The sequence below is a fragment of the Equus asinus genome, chromosome 7, assembly GCF_041296235.1.
Source record: "Equus asinus isolate D_3611 breed Donkey chromosome 7, EquAss-T2T_v2, whole genome shotgun sequence".
Classification (NCBI taxonomy): Eukaryota; Metazoa; Chordata; class Mammalia; order Perissodactyla; family Equidae; genus Equus; species Equus asinus.
Window position 1 is genome coordinate 25,970,338 of NC_091796.1, and position 25,493 is coordinate 25,995,830.

General features: G+C 48.0%; 1 protein-coding gene across 3 annotated transcripts; it reads right to left on the minus strand.

Moving 5' to 3' along the window:
* Window positions 1-284: 284 nt before the first annotated feature.
* LIPG (lipase G, endothelial type) lies at window positions 285-24,842 on the minus strand. 3 transcript variants are annotated; one of them, XM_014846302.3, is made up of 10 exons: window positions 24,371-24,842; window positions 19,854-20,035; window positions 18,031-18,210; window positions 16,738-16,849; window positions 11,953-12,174; window positions 9,892-10,134; window positions 8,866-8,986; window positions 7,701-7,919; window positions 4,935-5,039; window positions 285-2,842 (listed from the first exon to the last, which is right to left on the minus strand). In XM_014846302.3, exons 1-10 carry the CDS (start codon window positions 24,528-24,530, stop codon window positions 2,821-2,823), a joined length of 1,566 nt encoding a protein of 521 aa, XP_014701788.1. In that variant the 5' UTR covers window positions 24,531-24,842; the 3' UTR covers window positions 285-2,820. The 3 variants fall into 3 exon arrangements, with proteins under 3 accessions (XP_014701788.1, XP_014701797.1, XP_070369179.1); XM_014846311.3 differs by lacking the exon at window positions 24,371-24,842 and adding an exon at window positions 23,219-23,620; XM_070513078.1 differs by lacking the exons at window positions 285-2,842; window positions 24,371-24,842 and adding exons at window positions 2,863-2,972; window positions 23,219-23,620.
* Between the last annotated feature and the right edge of the window lie 651 nt (window positions 24,843-25,493).

Below are 25,493 nucleotides of genomic sequence, written 5' to 3' on the forward strand. Positions count from 1 at the left end.
GTAAGTCACTGTTACTTAGGTCCCATGCAACCAAACCTATATCCTCGCTCATGTCCCCCAGTGTTCAGCCAACTTCTTTGTTCTTCCTAACATACACTCTCAGGCGTTTCTACTGTGTTCAAATAATTTTTCTTCTTGTTCTTTAGTGAAAGGAGTTGTTGTCCATTTCCTACCAATAATTAGTATCAAATAGAGAATATACCTTATATTAAAGTAACTCTTTGTCTAGGCTTGAGCAGCCATAATTCTTTCAAATTTTAAGAATTAAGTTGCCAGACCACGGAGAACTTTGCAAATTTTTTTTATTATTTTACTATTAAAAAATGTTAATCTTGAGAACAGTTTAGTGGTTACCAGGGGAAAGGGGGTTGGGTGGTGAGCACAAGGGGTCAAGGGACGCATTTATATGGTAACTGACAAAAAATAACGTACAAGTGAAATTTCACAATGTTACAAACTATTACAACCTCAATAAAAAAATTAAATTAATAAAATTTAAAAACGAACCCAATTTGTTTGGGGGCTAGTTATGTAAATCATGGCACACTCATATGATAGAATTTATGCACCTATTTAAAATATTATGTGGACTTATGGTTATTGACATAGAAAGATGTTACATGAAAAAGTCAGGTTATAAAATAGCATATGGAGTATAAAGTCAGTCTACAAAAGAAAGAATATTCATATGTGTGGACATATATTCAGAAAAAAATTGCATTAGACTGTAACCGTGTTCCTATGTAATTAATATAATATGTTAACGTAACTTTAATTCTGAAAAGACACACAAACCGCTAAAAAAATGTTAATCTTCAAATTGGTTAGTCTTAAAAACTAACTATATATTTGTTTTTATACATTATATACACTTGAAAAATAAATAGTATTCTTAACATTTTTTTTAAAAAAGCATCATCATATACAAATAAGGTCTAAGACCAAATGTATAAATACAGGACCCACCAAGGATTGGATTCCCAAGGCTTCCATGACTAAAAACAGAAGTCAGAAGTAACCAGAATGCACAGCCAATAATACAAGCTTCACTTTGACTAGAAAGCAGTCACAGAAGCAAGAGAAGAAGCCACAAGTGGATGGAGAAAATACCTTGAATTAAGACTTGACTGGTTATGTCTTCTGAAGTTTGGCATTAAATAATGATACAACTTTGGCACAATACAGATTAAAACAATGTCGTTTAAAAATTTAAGTACAAAGAAAATCGCTCTTCCCCCCACCTGACATCATACCTCCTTCCAGATAATCTCATCCATAAAAAGCCCAACCCCTTGGCATAGTCATTGTCCTATAATAAAAGGGTTTATGGTTTTATGGATGGCTCTGAAAACAATTCCTTGTTTGTCACATCTGGGGCATATTGATGGAAAACGGCTGTAGAGGTCTTGATGAAGTTGCAGAGTTGAACATACCACGAACTGTGCTTCCAAGAAATCTGGGTCCTCAGCCTGGCTCCGCTACCGACTTGTATATAATTGTAGGCATGTGGCTGAACCTCACTAGTCTTGGTTTTGTAAAATAGAGATAATAATAGCTGCCCAGCTCACGTCCTGTTGAGAGTCTCTAATTAGGTGATACACATGCAAAAGGATTTCTCAGATTTCATGTCTATTAATTCAAATCAAGATCTCAAATTGGAGGCTTTTCCAAGAGGTTTAACCTAGCAAAGGCACTGGTATTAGAACAAGAGATTCCAAGGAGGAAAAAGCACTGTTTTAAATCTTAGCTCCAGCTCTGTTTGACAGACGCTGATTTCTGCATAAACAGATATGTATAACATATGTAATACCTTCCATCTTCCTAAACAGAAGAGATTTTTCTCCCAAGCAATCATTCGGCAATTGGCCACCTTTCCATCCCCAGCACGTGTGATACGCTGCTCACTACTCTGCTAGTGATCAAACCTGTCACTCTTAGGGGGAACACCCATGTTAACTAAGAAGAAATAGGTAGAAATCACTTAAAGCCTCAGGGTCCCCAACTCTTACGTCCTGTAGCGCTCTCAACGGCCGTCGTGCCTTTCGTCACATATATATTCATGAACTATCTAAACTGGAAGGGGGGCTAGATATCCCACGGCCATTAGGTTCCAAATGAGGAGACAGTTTGGAGAGGTTTACTAATGTGTCTACTGCCACTCACTAGTTCAGTTTAAGTGCTTAATAAACATTTGTTCAATCAAAAAATGAGCAATGGAAAAATAAGAAAGCCAATGATGCATGCTCTAGGGAGTGAGTTGGGGAGCAGGTCGGAATGTCTAAAATGTACCCAGTATTGATCAACGTAGCGCATCGAACCCAAAAAGCAAGGGCATCAGCACCAGCCCAGATCTACTCTCCCCTCTCTGGGTGAACAGGGTCATAGGTCTGCCATCCTGACATGAGTCAGCTCCCAGCAGAAAGACCTCGCACTATGGCTCAAGTCAGGTCAAGCAGCTGACAGGTTTCCACACAGCCACTTCAGAGTGAGAGTTCCTTGTCAGGAAAAACACAGGCTCATCCAGTCACTTAGAAACCAGCCTGGTGTGCACAAGGGGCCTGGGCATCCGGCTGTCTGCACACAGATCTGGAGTGAGAGCTATTCTAGAGCAGCAGCAGGAACAGCAGGGGTAGCAGTGCATGGTCCTCTCCGGGAAGAAGTCCCAGCCATCGTAGGAGGCAAGGTCCTGGGCCCAGCAAGCAGGCTCTTCCGGGTGCCCCAGGACCAAGGCTGAGAGGGGTCCTTCCGTCAGGTGGGTCCTCAGCAGTAACTTTCCTCCGTGTGCTTGGAAGGCGGGGGCAGGGGGCCTGGCTGGCACCTTCAGGGAAGCTCCACAGTTGGGCTGAAAGGAACCGTTGAGAGTGGCGTTGGTTAGCTGGCTTAGCGATCATGCAAGCCTGACTGAGGATGCGCTCTGCTCACCTCAAAACCAAGCTTTCTTATGTACCCGTCGAACTCTTTTACTTGCTTCCCTTTCAGAACAAATAGAAAAGGTCCTGAGGGCTTCTTTCTCCCCCTCCTCCAACAAGCCACAGATTCACTTTGAGAAACACCATGCTGGAGCCCTCTCTGGCTTCCTAGTTCCATACACCTCAGCGCTGGCATTCACATGTTTAGCACAACACTCACTCGCAGCACACACACACACATAAGCACACGCACACACACAACCGCACGGAGAACTACTAGTGAGTCCTCTTTGCCTTGATCTAGAAAGACAAGAAAGACTGTAGTACGGCAGCAAAGGGACAAGACAGAGTCAGACATCTTGATTCTGGTCTCAGCTACACTAATGCGCTACTGATCCTCCTGGAACCTCAGTTTGCTTATCCGTGAGTAGGTGAACAGTATCCGTGTCAGGAGAGAGAATACTGAAGGTGTAACATATGTCTAGAGAGGTCATGACTTCCTTTGTTAATTTGTTACTCAGGCTCCTACTGTCTTCTGCTCCTTTGAGAGTAAAGGAAAGGATGAGTTGTTTTCTCAAAGAGGTGGTAGGAGGCGAGTTGCATCATTCTCAACTGTTAGGAAGTTCTGGAGCAGAAAAGAACAACTTGTCTTTTAGGATATTTTATCCTAAGAACAGCAATAAGAATGGCAATCCTTCCTTGGCGTGTCCAATCTACACGGCTGTTCTGAGGATCAATGAAGTTAATATATGTGGAAGTACTTGGAAAGGTATACATTTGAATACAAACATAAAGAATTAAAATTACTATTATAGCAGAAAATCATACGAGCCTACACTAGACAGAGTCACTTAATTAGATGGGCAGTTTTCAGAATCCCACAGTCTTGTGATCACTGAACTTGTGGTCATGCTGATGCTTCTGAACAGGAGACAGAGCAGCTGGGACGGAGCCCGGCCCTCAGGGTTGGCAGACGGTTAATCACAGGGGACCCCACATGAGCGCAGCTGCTTCATAATTGATACCCAGATGGAGGTGAGGTATTTATCTGAGAAACTGGAACCTACACGCTCAAGAAACAGCACAAGCTTTAGAGTAAACCAACTTGCTGCAAATCCTTATTTGGTCATCACATGCTGGGGGACCTGGACAGAGTGACTTCACCTCCCCAAACCTCAGGTTCCCCACCTGTACACAGGTTAAGAACACCAGCATCATGGGGTTGATGATAAAAGTAAATGAGATAATGTATGGAAGGCACCAAATGCAGGTGGGCACATGCTATGTGTTCGGTGTATGGCAGCAGCATCATTATCTAGTAGCGTGGTTGGGCCAAGAGGGGGGCGCCTCCTCCTCCGCAGGTGTTTAGGCTCAGAGGGTGTGTGATGGATTTCCCTTTTGGATGCACCCACCACCTCACACCATGAGACCAGCCTTCCTCAATTCTGAAATAATGAGACTCCAGCTTGGGGCAATGGGATACTGAAGCATGATGACCCCTTTGTCCGATTCAGTGCCACATACATGAGCAGTTCTGCTTCTCAAAAAACGGAGAATTGCCCACTAATATCCACTCATACAACCTGGGTTCCAGAATACCTAAAAATGGGAGTATACCTTGTGCGTCTCCTTTATGTCCCACTCCACTCAACCTGGTGCCCAGAAGGAAGCTAGGAACCCTGGCATATTCTCACAGCCATGGTCACTAAGGAGTTCAATCTAAGACAGGTGCAAGAGCACCCACCCCAGAGACTTAGTCCCTGAAAGATCTCATTCCAGCAGGACCATGGGCTGTGACAACTATGAAGTGAGGCAGAACAAGAGGCCAAGGGACATTAACAACCTCTGACATCCTACGCATTCCACCGATTCTCTATCTCCTTCCAGCAGAAGGTCAGCTTCATAAAGAAAGGGGTTTTCATCTGTTTTGTTCACTGCTATGTCCCAAGTGCCCAGACCCACATCCAGCACACGCTAGGTGACCCGCAACGTGTGCTGCATGAACAGATGAGGAGTCCCGCTTACCTGGTTTCATTTTTCATTCTCCAGCCATCCCGACACTTGTGAAACCAGAGCTCCTGGCCAGGGGATATGCTGGTGTTCTCAAGGTCTTCTGCACAAAAAGTCAATCTAGGAGGAAAAAGAAACCACCAATGTAGCCAAAATTCCATGGGGAGGTAATGGCTGTGCATCAGCCAAAGGGTGCTTTCTGCATCCAAGGTGGAGGGAGCAAGGAGAAAAGAGAAGTTGCCATCATGCCACAGCCTGATGCAAAAACCTTCAGAACTCCCATCGCTACTGCAAGTACTCTAAGCCACGTCTCACTTGGACATCTTCCATAATCTGGCTCACGCAGCCTTTCACCATACCTCTTCCACCTTCTTTGCTCTGTCTATCCCAGAGGCACAGCCTCTCTGAAGCCCCCCTGACTGCCCAAACCCTTGACCTCTCAATTTAACAGAAAAGCACATCCTTATAATGTTGCTTTTGTTGCTATTACTTATTATGGCATGGAGTTAATAATGAATGTTTTGTCTTGGTTTAACACATTATACACTGCCTTGAATTGCTCATGGATTTCTACATCTATGGTGGACTATAAACTCCTCAAATGGAGAAACTCAAGGTACCTCAAGTACAGTGTTCATAAATATCCATGAACAAGGGTAATTGGAATTCATCTTCAAGTGAAAATCAAAGATTCAGCAAATGGACAACCAAGACCACAGAAAGAATCAGGGGTCTCATAACCATTAACTATAACTTACAGCCAAACCATGTGGGCTACCCCAGCCTTGGTTATGGTTAGCATGACTCCATGACCAAGAGATGGATGGGACACCTGACCTTGATGCTGACCCAAAGGACAAAAGACACATTCAGAACAGCTTTAAGAATCTTTACCAGGAAGCCCAAACAGCCCATAAGCATATAAAAAGTTTACCCACCACACTCACAATCAGGAAATGCAAATTAAAACAACAGGTGGTAGTAGTCAATTCTCACCCAACAGAATGGCGAGAATGTTTCAACAAATGTAGATGAGGAGGAGGGGAAAGAGACCTCTTATTCTGAGGCTAAGATTGAAAACTGGTCCAACCACTCTGGAGAAGGATGTAGTAATACCTAATCGAGTTGGAGGATACATATGCCATAACCCAGTGACTCAACTTTTTAGTATACCTGCCCCAAAGAAGCCCTCACACACGTGCACGAGGAAAATGTACAAGGATATTCATCTCAGCACAATTTGTGACTGCAAAAAGGAAGCAACAACTTCAATATTCACAGAACAATGGTGAAGCTATTCTTTGTACAATAACAGTTTACATAGAGGAGTTAAAGGTGAATAGACTAGATCTATATGTATTGGGTAAATTTCATAAACAAAGTTGAATGAAAAAAGCAATGTGTTAAGGGATATGGCCATTCACGTAAACTTCAGAAGAATCGAAAACAATTCTATATGCTGTTTATACATATACAAACAGAAGGACTAAAGGTCTAAGATCATGAAGGCGGAAAACACGCTACCACTAGTTAGTGTTGGAAGATGAGTACGTTTGGTTTGAAAGGGGAAGAACAGGACAGGAGAAAGGCACAAAGGGGCTTCAATTCTATCTGTCATGTTTTACTTTGTAAAATCTTGTATCTGAAACCCATATGGAAAACTGTTTACCTTTGTTAAGTTTCAGTGGTTTATTATATTTGAAATACTTTATAAAAATGATCATCTTTCTGCTACCCCACCCATAGGTACAGGCTGCACTTACAAGCGCCAAGAGAAGGAAAAAGACGCAATTATCTAGATCACAGTCTTGGTGCTAACAGTTCCCCAGCTGGTACTCCCCAGTTCACAGGTTTCTAGACCAGAATCACTCAGACAAGGGACCTGAGCCTCCACTCCCCTCGAGGCCAAGCTGTGCCATAGGTGATGGATGGAAACAGGACACGTGAAGAGTTGTGACGGAGAAAATGCCAGATGAGGTACAAAGAGGGTGGAGGCTGCCTCTTCCCATCCCGAGGCTGGCAGTGCCCTCCCAGAGGCCTGCTGGAGGACATGGTCAAGGAAACCCTCCTCTGTTGACACAGGTCTCCCAGGCTTCCCTGGCTTCTTCTTAGAAAGAAGTGGGCTCAGAGAGTCAAGGCACAGTTTTAGGGGCTGATATATAAATGGTCTGGATTTTTCATGCTAGGCTTGGGGCTAAAAGACATGGGGAACCTGCCGTGGTGTAGAGGCATGGCAGAGAGGCTTCTCTTCCTTGACCTTAGGATTCCAGCACATGTCCTTGACTCAGAGCCTCCAAAGGAGAGATATAACGCTCTGAAACCAGGATGCTAGGGGACCCAGGTCCTCCCACAGACCTTATCTGTGGGGGCTCCTGAGACTTGATACTCTGGTTTGCTCTGCTCAGGAGAAAGACTTTTGGTTGCTTGGACCCCAGAGCGAATAAATTAGCAAGGCTGTGCTCCTCCAGAGCCCTGGTCCAGGGAAGCCCCTCTTCCTCCAGCCAACACAGGGCTTGGCAAACAGAACAAGGGCTGGATTCCAGCGCCCGGTTGCCCACCCCTCTCAGCTGAGGGCCTGTGATCTGGGCACAAGCTGCGCAACAGCTGACAGACCCCTGCTCTGGAACGCACTTTTCCTTGCACCAGTGTTTGAGGTTTTGCCCGCTGCTCTGCATATGGAAGGACTGAAGGTGCACATTTAGCAAAGGGAAGGACGCCACAGAGGCACACACCTTCGGCTCACCACTGACATGGAGCCAAAAAGGGTCGTGAGGCACTTACTTCTGCTGGGTTTCCCCAGACTTGACCCGGATGCGCCTGATATTCAGCTCCCGCTCAGATTTGCGGGGTTGAGACAGGTAGCTGCGAAGCTCCCTCCACAGGCTGTACCAGGACTGAGGTGTCCCCTTCCAGGTGAGTTTAATCTTCAAGAGGTCTCCCAAGTCCTCCTCGGTGTAGACCAGAAAGGAGTTGGTGGCATTCAGCCCGATCTGCTCCACTCTACAAGAGGAGAGAAAAGCCGGTCTCACTCCCCTGCCACCTGGAAAACTTCTGTACCATGTGGGGTGACACTGTGGCAGCACCTGCCCCACAGTGACTGGAGTGAAACAAGCAAGAGGTCCCTCTTCCACACCCTCCATGGCCCCCCTGCAGAACCAGGACAGAAGCTCAGCTGTGTTCCACACGGACAGAACGACAACTCTGCTCACAGCACCCTGACTTCTTATCCTAACCCTTCCTGAGCATCTACCCATTTATGCTACTTCCTGGAGGGACAGGACCAAGAAAGAACAGAAATGAGAAAGCCCAAAGAAGTCACATCCCCACCCAACAGTGTCCTCTTCCTCTCAGCCCTCAGGCATCTGTCTCCCTCAGACTCCTAGCCTCCTCCTGCCTGCCCCTCTCATTTGACCTTTTGGAGGAGCCTGCCTTGCCCCACTTTTGTGCATGTGTGTACAAATCTGGTCTCCCAACTAGACCCTGAGCCCTGAGAGTGATACTTTGATGACATTGCTTTGAAACCCCAACATTACTCAGCACGGTGCTTTGTACTCTGTGAGGGCTCAACAAATACATACAGATTGCTGTGTCCCTCCCACAGATCATTAGAAACGGTCCAGGGATGACGTTTAGGAAGTTCCTAAAGCCTCAGGTGTCAGGCGTTGCCTGAAATGAAATAGCAGTTTCTGCCCAGCTGATCCAGCAGCTTCTCACATTGCTGATTCATCCCTGGAGCTTCCCTCCCAGAAATGTTCTGAGTCAAGGGCTTAAAGGAGAGTGTACAGTGGGAGACAGGACAGCAGAGTCCAGTGGAACCATCCAGCTCCCCCCCCGAGACACTCAGAAGACTCTCTTCTGTACTTGTTCACACATTCCCGCACTCTCTCCCACTCTCAAACCAACTTGTTCTCTGTCCTGAACCCAGCAAGGGAAACTTGTGACTTACATTTCCAAAGGCAGATTCTGGGAGTCGGCGTTGGTGCCATAAAGGGTGACATAAAAGGTGGGCTCAATTTCTCCCATGTACTTGTAGCTGAAGACATGGATTTTCATCTGATAATGGTAAACTGCAAAGACAGCAGGAAAGACATGTGTGAGCCTTGCTTGTCATCTCAGGGCACCCTGACCCAAACTGAGTCACCTAGCACACTGAGTTTTTAGGGACCGACATCCTTTTGGTCCAGCCCAGCCTCTAGCCTCCCTCTGGTCTCATTCTGTCCAGCGACATAAGAGGGCACTGCAGTATAGAAGAAGGAGCTCTGAACTTGGGGTTTGGGGGACTTTTGGGGATTCTGGCCAACTTTCTAGCTGTGTAACCTTGAATTAAGCACCAAGGTATTAGCCTCTTCAAGCTTCAACTTCCTCATATGTGAAATAATACTCGCAAAACCTTATGGTTTATAACACGTCATAAAAATGCAAGATATCATTTTGACCCCTGTTGGTCCTACTTCAGATTATTATGATAATCAAATGAGAAGACAAACATGAAACAGCTTTGAAAAATTAAATGTAAGATAGAAATTTAAGATATTGATATTGTGATCATGGAGTGAGGATTCACATCACCAAAGGAGTCTCCACCTTTTTTATTTTTATTTTTTTGGTGAGGAAGATTGACCCTGAGCTAACATCCATGCCACCCTTTCTCTATTTTGTATGTGGGTTGCCACCACAGCATGGCTTAACAAGTGTAGGCCTGTGCCTGGGATCCAAACCCACAAACCCTCAGCTGCAGAAGCAGAGCACATGAACTTAACCACTACACCATGGGGCCAGCCCTCCACCATTTATTTTTAAAGATTACCTTCCCCAGGGCAGGCACAACATGATCTGATTTGCAATGATTTGATTAAACTATGCTGGTCACATAGCCCGGGCTGGGATGTGCTCTGTTCTAAAGGTGATATTTAGAAGGAAGGAAAAGACAAAGTCCTCCGCCAGGGCACTGCGGGCTGGGACTGAGGCTCACCTCTGAAAGGCATGCCTGCCCGGGTTTTCAGGTACATTTTGCTGTTCCTCTTGTTCCTCATTTTCTTGGCGTTGTAGCCAATGCTATTACAACGGTTCTTCCGGCAGCTGAGACAGATGCCCTTTTTGAAGCGGTTTGAGTCCGTGCACTGGAAGGCAAAGCTCGGCTTGTCCTGATTCACCAGGGAGTCGACAAACAGGTGTACTGCACGCTCATGCTCACATTGCACCCCCTCTGCAATTGCTGGAGGACAGAGAGACAGAGAATACATAGGATGAACTGCCGCTCGATGATTCGCCCACTCGATCAATAAGTACTGTACACCTCATCAGTAAAAACGACTTTTATTGTTACTGTTAGCATTCTTCTTTGTGTCGTTCTTAATGCACGCCCAGTGATGTGCTAGGCTCCCATCAGGATGTAGAAGAATTGACGGCCCTTCCTGCTGCCTAACTGCTTTCTCTCCAGGTGGGAAGACAGCACTACTACACACAAAGAATGAAGAGCAAGAGAGTACATATAACAAGCACTGAATAGTGTGATGGAGACCAGTTGTGCAGGAGGAGTCACTAACTCCTGAGAGAGTTGTACAGTCACAAAATGCTGGAAATGGGTCAGAAGCTAAACACCACCTAGTCCAGGGCTCAGCAAGTGATGGCTTGCAGGCTAGCCCTCTTTTGGTAAATAAAGTTTTATCGGCACACAGCCATGCTCATTTGTTTACCCATTGTCTGTGGCTGCTCCCACGTTACAACAGCAGAGTAGAGGGGTCGAAACAGAGACTGTAGGACCTGCACAGCATAAAGTATTTACTAGCTGCTCCTTTAGGAAAATGCTTGCCAACCCCTTTCTAGTCCAATCCTTTCAGTTAAAGATTATGGCCCAAAGACCCATAGAGGTGAAGTAATTTGCTTAAGGTCACATAGTCAGTTGGTTATGAAGTTAGGAGTATAGTCTGGGTTTTCTGGCCCATGGTACATCATTATTTCTTGTAACCAGAGGCTAAAGCCAATAGTTCAAGTAAATCCTTGGACAGTAAGAAAAATTTAGCAAAGCCACCCCCATCCTTTCCTCACTAACAGCATCAGCCTTAAGAAACACCATCATCTGATGTCCCGAGGCAGGGCTGACCTCCCCTTGCATGGACCTCCAAGCCCTAAAGGGGCTATTTGGATATTATCGCATGGGGAGAGGGCACCAGTCTTAAGAGTGGGTGACAGAGTGGGACATCCAAAGGGCAGAGCATCAAAGTAGAGAGAGTTGACCGGGCCAAGACTTAGAAATGCTGCCAGGATCCAAGGCAATGAGTGAATGAAAAGCCCAGAAAGGGACTGGTCACTGGGGCCACACATCACTTTCAGCAGCAAATTCAGTTCAGCCCTGTCTGCTGGGAACAAGCTCAGGCACTCAGCAGATTTCAGAAGAGAAATCATAAGTGAATGGAGAAAGCGTCTTGGTTTTACTTCTTCAAAATGTTACAAAAAATAAAATCATAGTGCATCCATACTAACGACTATTATACAGCCTTTAAAAGGAATAAGGTAAATAGATCTATGTGCTCTGATGTTTAAGAATGTCCATAATATATATTATGTCTGAAAAAGGAAAGTTGCAGAACAATGTGATTTTGAAAAATATAATCACTCACACACATAACACACATACACACACACACACAAATAAATTTGCAAAGAAAAAAGACTGGAAGGATACAAGCAAATTGTTCACATCAGCTGCCTCTGAAGAGTGGAAGTAGGAGTGGAGTGGGAGGTGAGGGGGATTTTCACTTTTTCCTTTATGCAATTTCATATTGCTTGATTTTTTTCCCCAACAAACATGTATTCCTTTTGTTATAAAAAGAAAGTAATCCATAATGACTGTAACCTCAAAGCATGAGAAAGCAGAGCAGAGACCACAGGAAGGCTGTTAACAGGCTTGTAGGATGAACGGCACTAAGGTGGGAATAATAAAATGGATGTTGCTAGTACATCAGCTCTGGCTGATTGAGGAGATGTGATAACTGAGTCAAACCTCCACATGAAGCAGAATATAGGAACTCACTTCCATACGCAATTGAGCCGAAGAGATCATTGAGCCCACAGCCAGGCTGGAAGTCACCTCCGTTGGGGTAGATGTCGATGTGGCCCACAGGCATCTGAATCCCGATGCTCAAACCAAAGGAACGTGTGTAGGTGTGGAGGACATCCACAAAGTCTGCATCATCAGGGGACAGCCTCTTGTGGATGTCCACCCCTTCAAACATGGGCCCAGCAGGATCCAGACCTACAGCAGAAGGGGGAGCCAAGATGGACCGTCATGTGCACCAAGTCAACGAGTCTTGATTTAAAGTTAAGTCGGCGTGTACAGAATGAAGACATCCCGGCACTGTGAATCCTGAACAGCGTGGTGCCTGCTGTAGAGGAACTTTCTTCTGAAGGCTTCAGCTGTCCTGACAACTCAGCTGACTCAGTCAACTAGCCACAAGGCTCACGTAACAAGTGGATGCGAGGAACCATGGACTGTCGGCACTGGAGCGGTTCGACAAAGAATGGGGGCTGGCTGAAACTAAGCCATTCACCCCATTTATTCTGCCACTGAGAGCCTTCCACAGCAGAAGGTTTACAGAATAACTAAGCTACCTACATCTTCCGGAGGGAAGACTCAGTGTCCCCAAACTGAGCTATCTATATTTGGACTTACTCTTCCCCTTCCTTTAGTTATGAATCAGGCCCAGGGATGGAATGGCAAGAGAGGGGGGTACCCCAGATACTCTGAGAATCCACATCCCAGGCCTCCAGGATTCCTCTATTCTGCAGCCACAAGGAGAAAACCTTTTTGCCTGCAAACTTACTGTATTGAACAGGCAGGCAGCGCTGTAGAGAGCACTGGTTCTCACATTTGAAACAGCACAAATATCACTGGAGAGCTTGCTAACAATTCAAATCCCATTGTGCAGCTATAAAAAAAAAACTCTGCAAGGAGACACAAGCCCCAGGGTACCTGTGTGTATGTGTTGGGAGAGAGGGCAGAGAAGGGCACTAGGCAGATAGTGGCAACAACAAGAGAGACTTTCACCTTCTTTTAATTTTGGAACCGTGTGAATGCAAAACCCTTGAAAAAAGATTGCAAAGCATAAAATGCAGATTCCCTGATGCCCTAGAGATTCTGATTGGTAGGTCTGGTGTGGAGCCTGAAAATATGTATTTATTCCCCAGGTGATCCTCAAAGTAGGTGGTCTGTGAACCGGATTCTGAAAAATTTCTCCATGCTTCAGTATCATCTGTAAAATGAAATTTCAATGTCTTAAATCATGCGGTTCATGTGAGATATTAAGAGATGAAGTGCTTGTCGATGTAAAATCTCACTACTATTGCCAAGCCAAAGTAATGATAGGAACCAAATTCACCGCAACCTAGGAGGCCTTTGCCCTATAGACACAGGGAGGAGACCTGGAGAAAGTTACCAAGAAAATATGTGCCGCAGAGGAGGGGATCTGTTTAGTCTAGAACAGTGGTTCTCAGCTGAGACTGATGTTGCTCCTACGGGCATTTGGCAACGTCTGGAGACAATTTTGGTCATCACAACTCAGGGGATGGAAGGAGGAAGCTACCAGCATCCAGAGAGTAGAGGCCAGGGATGCTGGTAAACATCTTACAACGCTCAGGTCAGCTCTCACACAAAGCAGTAGCTGGCCCAAAATATGAATAGCGCCAAGGCTGAGAAACCTTGACCTAGGAACACCACGCTAGGGAGGAGATATGACCAAGAACAGAGTCGTCAAAGGAGGAGCTGGGTAATGGAACTGTGCTCCCCACATCCCGGAGCACATTGTGAGGCTTGAGAGGGGTGATTTTAGGATAAACAAAAGCCGGAGCTATTGTCTGGAGTGGACAGCAGCTTGTGGAACTCACGACTCATGAGAACTGATAGAAATTGAGCCTCTAAATAGTTTCCAAAAGAAGTTTAGAAAAATGTATGTGTGATGGAGGCAGAAAGGGAGCCCAAGCTGCTTGGGGGCTCATTCCCAGCCCAGGACCCAAAAGAAAGATGGCACAAAAGCAGTGTCCTCCCAGAATAGCCCACAATGACTCTTTTTAGAGGCTGCAAGGACCCCAGTACTGACACAGGCAGCCTCTCCCTGCCTCTCACTATGTCCCCTGGAGGGAAAAAAAAGAAGAACATTCTGCTTTGCAACCAATACAAGAGAGGAGCTCTTGGCTCGGTGTGAACAAAGGTCTCCACCAGACGGTCAGTGCCATGGAAACCAGGCCGTGCTGGAGGAACGCAGGCGGCTGACGGAGCTGCTCGACAGGCCGGCTGACAGGCAGGCTGAGCCTTCACCCACCCAGCCTGACCCGGCCCGAGGCATAGCCAGGGCCCACAGACTCTGGGGAAAAGTTGTGCAATTTTCTTTTTCTAACTAGGAATGGGAGGGAGAACTTATCCCCTCCAAAAAAAAAGAGAAGATGGAAAACCACCCCTTCTTCCATGCAATTAGACTCCTCCAAAGGTGTTGTGTTCAACAAATGGAATACACACACGCACGCACACCTGTGCACACACATAAACACACAGGAAAGCCTCTGCAATCTGGCCTCGCAGGGCAGAGCCTACTCTGCCTGAGGAGAGGCAGCATGCTGCAGTGGCTAGGTGCAGGTTCTGGAATCTGAATCCTGGCTCTGCTACTTAGGGCACAAGATATTGGGCCCATTATTTAAGCACTGAGTCCTAATTTCCCCATCTGTAAAACGAAGCCAAACAGACCCCAGCTGCTATGTGGCTTAGAGACAGCCAAGAGTACCTATCACACATTAGGTACTTGACACTAGGTGGCATCTAGCCCAGAGGCTGCAGAAGGGACATTTAATTCATACTTCTTGAATGAATGAATCTGCTTGTTATTTTTTTTATAACTAGACACAGCTTCAACTAGGAATACAGGACCTCTCTGCTAGTACATTGCAGAATTCCCTCAAAAAAATAAGAAGGTAAATCCTAGCAAACCCCAGTCCACAGCTCTCTGATCCAAGTAAGACAGGGATTCAGGTATCTGCTGCAGGTCCCAGGCTAAGGACCCCCTGCTGGCCTCTGCACAGCAGCATCACCGACCTCAGGACCCCACACAAGCTGCAGTCTCTGTTCCTCTTACCAGTCAGGACCACCAAGCCCCTGGGAAGTCTGAGGGGAGAGGAGAGGGCACAAGCCTCCCCCATCAGACATGCACAACAGCATGCATCAGAGCAGCCAAATACCCTCCGAGGTGCTGCTTGGCAACTGGACAGAGGCCACTCCTTCCTGTCAAGTTCACCCCAGGCCCCCGCTCCACCGTGAAAGGCCAGAGAGAAGGGGCTGCGCTCAGGACATGCGGGCCCCCAGGCTCCACGCAGACAGCACGGAGCACTGATTAGCATTCCGCCAGCAAAGCCTGCATCTCAGCAGCTCCCACTCCAACAGGCAAGGGGAAAGAACTGGAACGCTCCTCACTAGCCCCACCTCATGTCAGATTTAGAAATAGGGAAAGGAAGGATCTGCAGCTTGTCCTTGTTGCCAACGACAGCCTGGGCCCTGGTGCTCTGGCAGGGGCCTTGTGTGCGCTGCGGTTTGAACACAGCTGGCCTGGCTCTGAAACATCTTGCCTCTCACTGAGGGCTGGGAGGAGGTGCTAAGACAATAGAACCCAGAGCGGCTTAAGGCTGAACAGCTTTGTACTGGCAATGGGTTAAGAAGCAGTCATGTGTGGCCACATAATCACTGCCCACTTAACAGCTCAGGCCCCACAGCCTGGTAACCAAAAGTAAAGCTCTCAAGCTACGCTGAATCAAACAGTTGGTTCTAAAGGAGTGTGTGTGTGTGTGTGTGTGTGTGTGTGGCAGAGGCAGAATTTAAACTGGATCACACTCCTTCTTTTCCCTTGAGGTCCTGGAGTATCACAGGTAGAGACTGGAAGTGAGCCTCAGAGGTTTGTAGGCCATGGCTCCACCCCAGTACTGCCCCTTAGTTGTTAGCTGTTTGCCCCCGGGGGTGTTGCAGCCACTCACTCACCACCATGGCCCAGGTTCATTTCCCGGTCAGGAAACCACACCACCCATCTGTTGGTTGTCCTACGGTGGCGGCTGCTTGTTGCTGTGATGCTGAAAGCTACGCCACAGGGATTTCAAATACCAGCAGGGTCCCCCATGGTGGATGGGTTTCAGTGGAACTTACAGACTAAGACACACTAGGAAGAAGGACCTGGTCACCCACTTCTGAAAAAATTGGCCATGAAAACTCTCTGAATAGCAGCAGAGCATTGTCTGATGCAGCGCTGGAAGGTGAAAGGATGGCGCAAAAAGAGGGCAGGTTCCTCTCTGCTGTCCACAGGGTTGCTAGGAGTCAGAATTGACTCCACAGTACTAACAAAACCCTGGGTGTTTCCTCACCTGTTGGATTAGACCAGTGGTTTTCAAACTGTGTTCCGTGGTGCTCTGGGACCCTGAGATTCCCCCGGAGAAAAGGAAGGACCAAAGAGCGAGGCTGACACTACCCACCTACACCCAGCTTTGACCAGAACACCCCTTCTGTCTATTTCATATATTGGGGTCCTAAACAAGTTTTTTGAATAAAAACTTTATTCAGAAGTTTTATATCAAAACTTTATATGTTTTATATGTTTTATTCAAAACTTTATATAAAAGTTTTTTGAATAAAGTTTTGTGACTAAAAAGAACATTTGAAAAGCTCTGGATATTCTCCAGGTTTCTTCCAAAGCTAACCCTCTATGGCTCACTCACGCTGGCTCAGAAAAGCCAGGTGAGCTCCCCCGAGAGAGCCCAGGGCCCAGCTGTCAGTGGAGACAGCCACGCTTACCCGTGATTCTGCCCACCGTGCCTTTCACGAAGTTGCCAGCGTACCCAGCCACATGAGCTCCAAGGCTGTAGCCGATCAAGTGAACGTTCCGGAGCGAAAAACCATCTTTCCCCTGCAAGAAGTCACAAAAGAGCGTGAGTCAAGAGTGTGGTCCCGAGCCCCCAGGATCACCAACAATTCAGCCATTCCACCACAACGAGGAGGAGACACAGGCGCTGGGGGCAGAGGCCTTCCAGGGCATGGCTGGCATTGCTGGCAATGGAACATAGCCAGGTAAGGGGAGGTCAAAAGAGTGGGTGGCACTTCAAATGCCGAGTGCTGGGGACAGAGTGGAGGCTGTGATTAGAAGCTGCATACCTGACCCTTCCCCTACATGCTTCAGTTCTTTCTGGCAGTATCTAAGTGGGGCAGGGGTGGCAGGGTGGAGGTCAAAGCCACAGACTCACTGGACACTAAGTGCCAGCCACAGCCCGCAGCAGCATGCTCCTTGCCTGCCCTCTTAGGCCCAGGAGCTGCCCACTCCTCCCCACAAGCCTGCCCAGGACCCCAGAGCTAAAGCATCCTATCCTGACAGGGCATCAGCTAGTGAGGGGTGAGGAGGTGGAAATTTGACACCACGGCTCAGGAACCCAGCTTTACAAAACAATCTAGGCAAAGGATTGAGGGACCGCTCAAGAATCCTGAATTCTGCCAGAATCCATCAGATTCCATCGGCTTTTGCTTCTAGAAGGTCAGGCTGGAATTGCCCAGAATTGCCCAGATGATTGGGTCACTTTGCCAGTGTACCCCTGCCTCAGGTTAAGTCCTCTGATCTCAGGCAAATCATTGACCTATGAAAAGTAAATTTTAGATGTCCAGATCTGTTTTCCACACTTAATATTTTATGCAAAGCATTAGGCTGCATTCGTTTGAATCAACCCCCTCCCCACCCTCAGGACAGCCACCTCTCAGAAGCAAGAGCAGACTTCCATAGGGATTTCAGATTACAAGCTGGTCCTGGCTCCTGACCACTCCCAACCTAAGGGCATTAGCAAGTAATGACCCATAAGGCAAATTTTCTTCCTGCAAATAAAGTAACAGGAAAAATCCAGAGACAGATCAATAATTGAAAAGCTTTCTAAAAGTCCCAACTTTCAAGAATTTCAAGTAACACTTGCTTCAGTAAAAAATTGAATCCCAAAGATATTCACAGACTCCTGATGTTCACTGTAACAGTCTGACCTGTATTTCTCAAGAAGCTTCAGGTTCAAGATCCTCCTCATGAAAGGAGATGACTCCCTTTCATCTCATTACCTGCAGCCAGTCCAGCATCCTTGCGACATCGTGTCCCACCACCCTCGTATTATTGACAGCGTCTCTGTAAAGCTGGTGAGCCAGGGGGAGCCAGTCAACCACCACTACATTGGCTTCTTTCTCTCTTGTCTGTAGGGCTGACACGAGTTTGTACAGCCAGCGTTCAAACAGGCCGCTCATCTGCAGAGAAAACAGGCCATTTTTTAAAAATTCTTCTTCCAGCCTTCAGAATTCTTTTCATGAATATGGAATTCAGCTCCATGACCCTCTCCCCAGCCGATTCACACTGGCTGCTCAGGGAGCACACATCTGCACGTGAGCAGGGCCAGCCACAGGCAGGATTGCTGCCCAGGTGTTTGTCTTCCATTGCTCTTTACATCTCCAGTTTTTCCCATCAAAACTTTCATAGCTGGTGTCCTCTGCTGCTGCCCCCCTGTCTGATAGGGCCACTATGAGATAAGCATTGGTGGCAATACTGGCCTGAGGTTAGCCTGAGTCTCTGTCACAGTCAGGCAAGTAGTGGCCTGGTCCATCATTCAAAGGTAGCTGGGGAGGGTTGCCCTGGAGAATCAGCTCCTCTCTTGGAGATGCAGGGAGTTGCTGTCTCCCAGGCAAACGCAGAGTTAACAAATGACCCCTTCCCACAACCCATCTCTGCCATCCATTTTGACCCCAGAGTAGGGAAGATCTGTTCCTGGAATCCCAAATTAGAACTCAGAACACATTTTCCCACAGAAACCAAGTAGAAACAGTGACGAGGTCCAGTTGTAAGCCTATCCACAAGCACATCATTAGATAAATAGATTTTCTGTGCCTGGCCTGGGAACCCAAACACCATTTACAATCTTGCTTCTATGGGAAACTGCTGCTCCAAGTTCCAAATAGATTACAAAAGAACTTTCTGGAATGCAACCCATTTGTGAGTTGCAGGCAGTCTGTATTTGCATTTTGACAGGGGGCCTCCAAAAGGTTCAAATGCATGATTCTAATTGTAGGCTGTGAGATGAGGATAGACGGACAGGCCCTTAATCATCTCTTCAATCACATTAGGTAGGTAAGCGCCTACCCACCCCTTTGTCCCCCCAGGCCTGACCCCAACAGTTGGTGACAGACCTAAAGACCCAGAAAGCATGTAACGGATATGAATTTCTCATCATTAAGAGGAGGAATGTCCCCTCCCAATTAGCCCAGGCAGAAACCTGTTCGCTTAATAGTGCCATTTTCCTACAGACTGTCATTATATGAATGAATAATTCCCTTGCTGGTCAAAAGCTTCAGAAGCCAGCGTTAAAGCCCTTTTTGTTGAAGTTTGTCATGGGCCTTTCACCATGAATTGTTCAGCTAGGGCATACAAAGAGCCCCAATGCCTTTAACTGGAGCCATCTCTATGCAAACAGGAGGGCACCATGCCAGCAATCCAGGCCAGCTGGCTCCTCATAGACTCTCAGAGCCAGTCAAGTTGCTTCAGTTCAGCTCAGCTCTTACGGAGAGATGGCCCCCCGTGAGGCAGAGGTTGACCAATGTAATTAAGTGTAGTTAGAGGGGTCCTTAAGAGCCAGTGGAGCAAGGCTGCTGCCCTCAGGAGAGCCACTTTCTGAAAGCCCGCTGCGTGCCAGCATTAAATACCACTCTGCTGGAGGCCAGGTTGCCCCCTCAGCCAAGGGCCCGTGACATTCTTCACAGCCGTCTGAAATACAAGCAGCCCTCAAGAAAAGAAGGGGAGAGAGAGTGGAACCTGGAAGCACCGGTATTCTTTTTAATTGACCAAAACAAAGGCAACCAAATCTTGTGTAAAGCTATAGGGCTCCCTCCCCCAGGCTCACCGTCCAGCCATGAATGATGAAAAAGGTTTTGGCTGTCATATTGAAGCCACAGTCTTCCAGGGGCTGGTCCCGGCCAAGAGAAAGGTCGCATCCTTCGTGCTTTTGGTCCTCAGAGGTGACAAGGCTAAACTTCACAGATGGTTTGGCAGCAGCCTGTACATCCCTGGATTTGTGGGGTTCATCTGGGGAGAGAGAACAGGGCGTGGGTGCATCTAGCGGCTTGAGCGGTGAGAGACCTTGGGTCTAGCTCTAGTTCAACCTTGAGCAAATTACTTAACCCTTCTGGGTTTCAGTTTTCACATCTGCTGAATGTTTCCTCCTCACCCCCTAGAAGAGCTGCAAAGATATTATAAAAGTTTCATCTCATCTATTTAAGAGTATTAATTAGTCACTAGTATCAATCACTGTGACTTTGAAATAAATAGGTCTCGTTTGCTTTTCTTTCTTCTTCCCTATCAAAATGAGTTCTCTTTCTTTTCCTCAAGTTAATACGTTTAGAGTATAGGTCCCCAGTTCTTTTCCTGAAATGCTTGGGACCAGGTGAGTTTCCGAATTCAGAAATTTTCAGATTTTAGAAAGGCATCATGGTACATATACCATGTATATGCATTATGGTGCATATACCATATACCCAGCGGGGTTTGGAGCTCCTCATTTGTCAAACACACTAATATTTCTGCAGGGAAACCCATGACTACTCACTCTCCAGGGCAAAAGTAAAGATTATAAATAGCCTCCTGATCATTCAGTTCAGTTTTTGCTGCCAAATGAGTTCAAGTCAGGTAAGGCCAGGTCTTACTGCCAAACAAGTTACCAAACAAATTTTCCGATTTTGAAAGATTTTGGATTTTGGAATTGGAGGTGAGAAGTTCGACCTATTATACAATGGGCTTCCCCTAGAATTCCCATCTCGATTCCAGCACTTACTCCAAAGGCCTCAGGCATCCTCAGTTCTCCTCAGAGTGCCAGACATGTGCCAGGCATCCTTCTAGTTTGTTAAATAAATAACTGAAGCCATGAAGAAACTCCTAAGAGCAGTAAAACCACTCCTTCTAACTCCGCTGTTCACACACAGTGCCGTCTAGGGGATGGCCCTGCTCCCAAAACACAGCCGAGGTCACTGATGGTCCCTACGGCCTTTTAACACGAGGCTCTGTCATCACCACACTATTTCAGACGGCTGTGAATGAACCTCATTCTGCCCGCTTCCAACCAGCCCGGAAACCATCCTCTGATAACGAGCCAGGAAATTAGAAGATCAAACTCTGCTGTCACCCAGAAATCAAGGGAAAAGATAGCAAATGACCATCCCAGGAGCTTAATTTCTCCCAGAGTTAAGAAGCAAATGTAATCATTGAAAGAGAGACCAAAGCAGTGGAGAGAGTGGTGGTGAAGGGGGCAAGGGGAGGAAGAGAATGCACCAGGTGTAAAAAGGATAGGGTTCCAAAAATGCAACCAAATACACACAAGCAGCACTCGGTCATTAAAGCAAGAACAAAAGCCCCACCTGGCAGAAATTTGAACCATGGACATAACTAGTTTGACAACTCTTCAATTTCCACCCAGATAGCTACTCACGCAGAGACCAGATGGGGAAGTCTAGGAGAGAAGGAAAAGGAGTCTGCTGGCTTTCTGGGACAGGTTTGTGGATAAACCCACGTATGGACATAAAAGTTTCACCTTAGCATCTGGCCTCCTCTGACCCCAGAGCTCTCTAGCTTCAGTCCCATTGCTTCCAGCCTGGGTCACTTCAACCTCTGGGACTTTAGGATTGTTCTTCACCCAGATATCCTCATGGCTCTCACCTCTCACCTCACTCAATGGTCAATTTCTCAGTGAGGGAAACCCAACCACAGATGAAACCTGTACCACCTTCTCCCACCAGCACTCCGGACCTTCCTCCTCTGTTTTATTTTTCTCCATAACACAGAACACCGTTTCCGTATTTTAACTAGTTTACTGTCTGTCTTCCCACCCCTGAAATGTAAGCTCCATGAAGGCAGGGGTTTTCATCCGCTCGTTCACTGCTATATTCCCCTACTCCTAGAAGAGTGACTGGCACTAAGCAGGCACACAATAAATATTTTCTAAATGAATGAAATGGCCCACAAATATCAGAATCACAGAACATAGAAGTCAGAAGGAACGTTAGCATTTTACAGCAGAGGAACCAGAGATGCAGCCTACTCCAGGTCACTCTTCCGTTAGCACTCGACTTGGCAACATGCTGAGTAAAGCGAGGCTTTCCATTCATTCAAATGAACCCTCCAAATGCACACAAGCTGAACCTGGATCAACATTATTCGGCCCAACCTCAGCAGAATAGTAGAAGATGAAATAATGGGGTATGCTTTAGGGGCTCCATGCTCTCCCCTGCTTAACTGACTTGGTTCTCCCACTGAGTAACACTACCCTCACCCTCTAGGGGCAGGCTTCTTCCAATGGAAGAAATTGCCCTACAGAACTTAGAAGAAGGAAAAGCTAGGAGCTAGCAGGAGAAAGATGAAGAAAAGTAGAAAGAGGAAAGCGGGCAGTTAGAAAAATTATTGGAAGGGCCAGCCCCATGGCCAAGCGGTTAAGTTTGCGCACTCCGCTTCGCCGGCCCAGGGTTTCACGAGTTTGGATCCTGGGCACAGACATGGCACTGCTCATCAAGCCATGCTGAGGCAGCGTCCCAAATGCCACAGCTAGGAGGACCTAAAACCAGGATATACAACTATGTATTGGGAGGCTTTGGGGAGAAGAAGAAAAAGGAAAAGAAGATTGGCAACGGTTGTTAGCTCAGGTGCCAATCTTAAAAAAAAAAAAGTGTTGGGGAGGAGACTGGCAACCTGCAGGAATAAGCCCAGCAGCTTCTGGGCACAAGTTACTCACTAAATGGTCCCTACAAGCATAATCAAACCAGAGCCAGCTACCCTGCCACCTTAACTTTCAAAACGCCTACCCCAAATTTAAAAGCAGGGGCACCAAGCGACAGAGCTCTTTCTAACAACATTCTCGCCTCAAAAACCTCCAGCTCCAAAGACGAGGATAAGGTTGAAGAGCGGCCGGCAGCCAACTCGGCTGACTGGACAGCCCAGATTAAGGGAACCACATAATGGAAAGGGGTGGAGCGAGAGCGAGCGCGGGCGAGCACACCCGCCAGCCTACGGCCTCTTGGATGCCTCGCTAGGGATGCCCTGGTCAGAAGCGCCGAAGAACAAGTGAACTGCAAGGCTGATTAGGAGCAGAAAATGGACAGCGCAGCGGGAAAGGAAGGAGGATCTCGCAGAAAGGAGGATGGACGGAAGTAAGAGTCGACAAGACAGAGGGGGCCCGGCACAGAAAAGAAGTGGGAAGGGGTAAATAAAAAAAGTGCACGTTACCTTCCAGCCCGCCCTCTGGACCAAGGGGTGCGGGGCCTCCCGCGGCAAAGCAACAATAGACGCTCCAGAGGCAGAGCAGAAGAATGGAGTTTCTCATCCTTCTCCGCCACACCCCCTCCCGCGAAACAGGACTTTAAAAAAAAAAACAAACCCCTCTAGGGATTTCCAGCAGTCCAAGCTGGTAAGATGAGAAGTAGGCAGCCTTCTCTGGACCAGAGTGTTGGGCTTAGACAGTTGAAGGCGGAGATGACGGAAAAGGAAAACTCGGCTAAACTGAGCCGCGGGATGCTGGGGAAGAGTGTGAAGTGGCTTGAACGAGAACCAGATCTACCCTCACCCGTGCCGCCTGCCCGGGAAGCCAGGGCTCGACACTGTCACACCGGAGAGGTAGTTTTTTAAAGTATCGGAGTCATCTGACCCATCGCCAGATGGTTATTTGCATAATTTATTCCCATCTCTGGAATCTGATTGGTCACACCTTCGCTGACGCCCAAACCGAGACTCCCGAAAGTTTGAATGAAAGCGCCGCACACCCACCGCGTGGACGCTAGCCACGCGCAGCCTCGCTGCTTCCTGCGCCTGCTCTGCCGGCGGCCACGCTCCCGCCGCCCTACTTCCTCCTAGTGCAGGTTCCCGGACCCCAGAGTCTCCGCTTGCCCCTGCTGCCCCAAAGGGGGGACCTTACCCCGAAACCCTGCGCCAGCTGGAGACTGGATGCCTGGAGAAGAAAGGTTATCCTCTCCAAGGCGCAAAGCCAGCCCCGCGCCCAAAATGATCTCTCCTCTCCCCGGGCCGAGGGTGTGGATGGGGGAGAGGCACCTGGTCACCCTTTTGGTTCTTCTCTTCTCCCTCTCCTCCCGCCCAGCGAGGCTCGTGACAGGTGCCTACCACGCGACCGGACTATAACCCTGTAGAGCTGAGCGGCTGTGGGCTGTGGCCCGGGTTTCAGACTCGCACAGACCCTTCTCGGAGTCCTCGCTCCGGCACTGGCTGCAAAACTCCTGGCAAGCCACCCAGCTTCTCCAAGGCCGTTCCCTCGTTCTCAGTACGCGGGTGATAACAGTCCTGCCGCTTAGGGACGTGGGGGAAATTAGGCGATAAGGTCGTACAGCGCTTAGTGCGGCGCCCGCCACGTGGTAGGCGCTCTCTTACCTTGGGAGTGGAGGACTAGAGCAATACCAGGCGACACTCCCCAAAGGGAACAGTGAGCCGAGCTTGAGGGTCTCAGACGCGTGACCGGCGCCGAGTCTCGGCCGACGCGCGCAACTACCTGTTGCGTGGAATTAAGCAGCTTCTTCCTCTCCCGCAACATTTTTTCCCTCCTCTCTTTCCCTTTATTGATCCGCGTCCCTGCTCCTCCCTCGGGTGCCGGCTCCAGCTCCACCCGCGGGGCCCCGGGACCCAGGGCCGCGAGCGCTGGGGACCTTGGCCCAGAATCCGCGTCTGGCGCAGGGAAGCCGGAGCCGAGCCCCGGGCACCCGCCAGGGGGCGGCCGGGATAACCGAGGGGCGGATGCTCCTCAACAGCTCCTGGGGACGCGGAGCGGGTGGGCTGAGCACCGCCATCCCGCCTCGTTCCACCCAGCGAGAGCTGGCTCTGCCACGCTGCACCTTTGACCGCGAGTAACCCCGCCGCCGGGAACCCGTCCCGCTCCTGCCTGGGGAGGAAAACCGCCCGAGAAGCCCCACGCCCCTTCCTCCCCGGTGTCGGGGCCCCAGCCTGGGAGATCTGGGTGGGGAAACCAATCTGGAAGAACAGGTCCTGTTCCGACTGACATGCGTTACTTTTGTTACTCCAGCTGCCAGCGGAGCACGTTTTGTCCCTCCGGCGTGCTGTAATTCATTAAGGAGAGGCAGGCTGGCTTTATTTTTTTAGCATAAAACTGAATGCATTTTGTGGGATGGTAAAGGGTACCCCCAAATATGTTGCTTCCATCCCCTTCCTGCTCTTTTTCTCCATTGGCAAACTATCCAGACATAAACCAGGTGTTATCTCCATTTTACAGACGGGAAAACTGAATCATGGGGACAGGCTGGGGATTTGAGGAAAGTCTGGGTAACCAGGTCTCTCTCTTCCGCTCTCGGTTTGATTTAGCCAGTTGACCTCTAAATATGAGCCCTTGGGAACCACGTCTCAGTCTCTTCAGTAACCTGTAAGCCAAAAATCCCTTTTTCTGCTGAGTTGCTCAAAGCCATAGTCCCTAGAACCTTAACTGAACAGTGTGAAGGGTGTGTCTTGGGGGCCTTTGTCACAAGTGAGACCCCCCAGGGGAGCT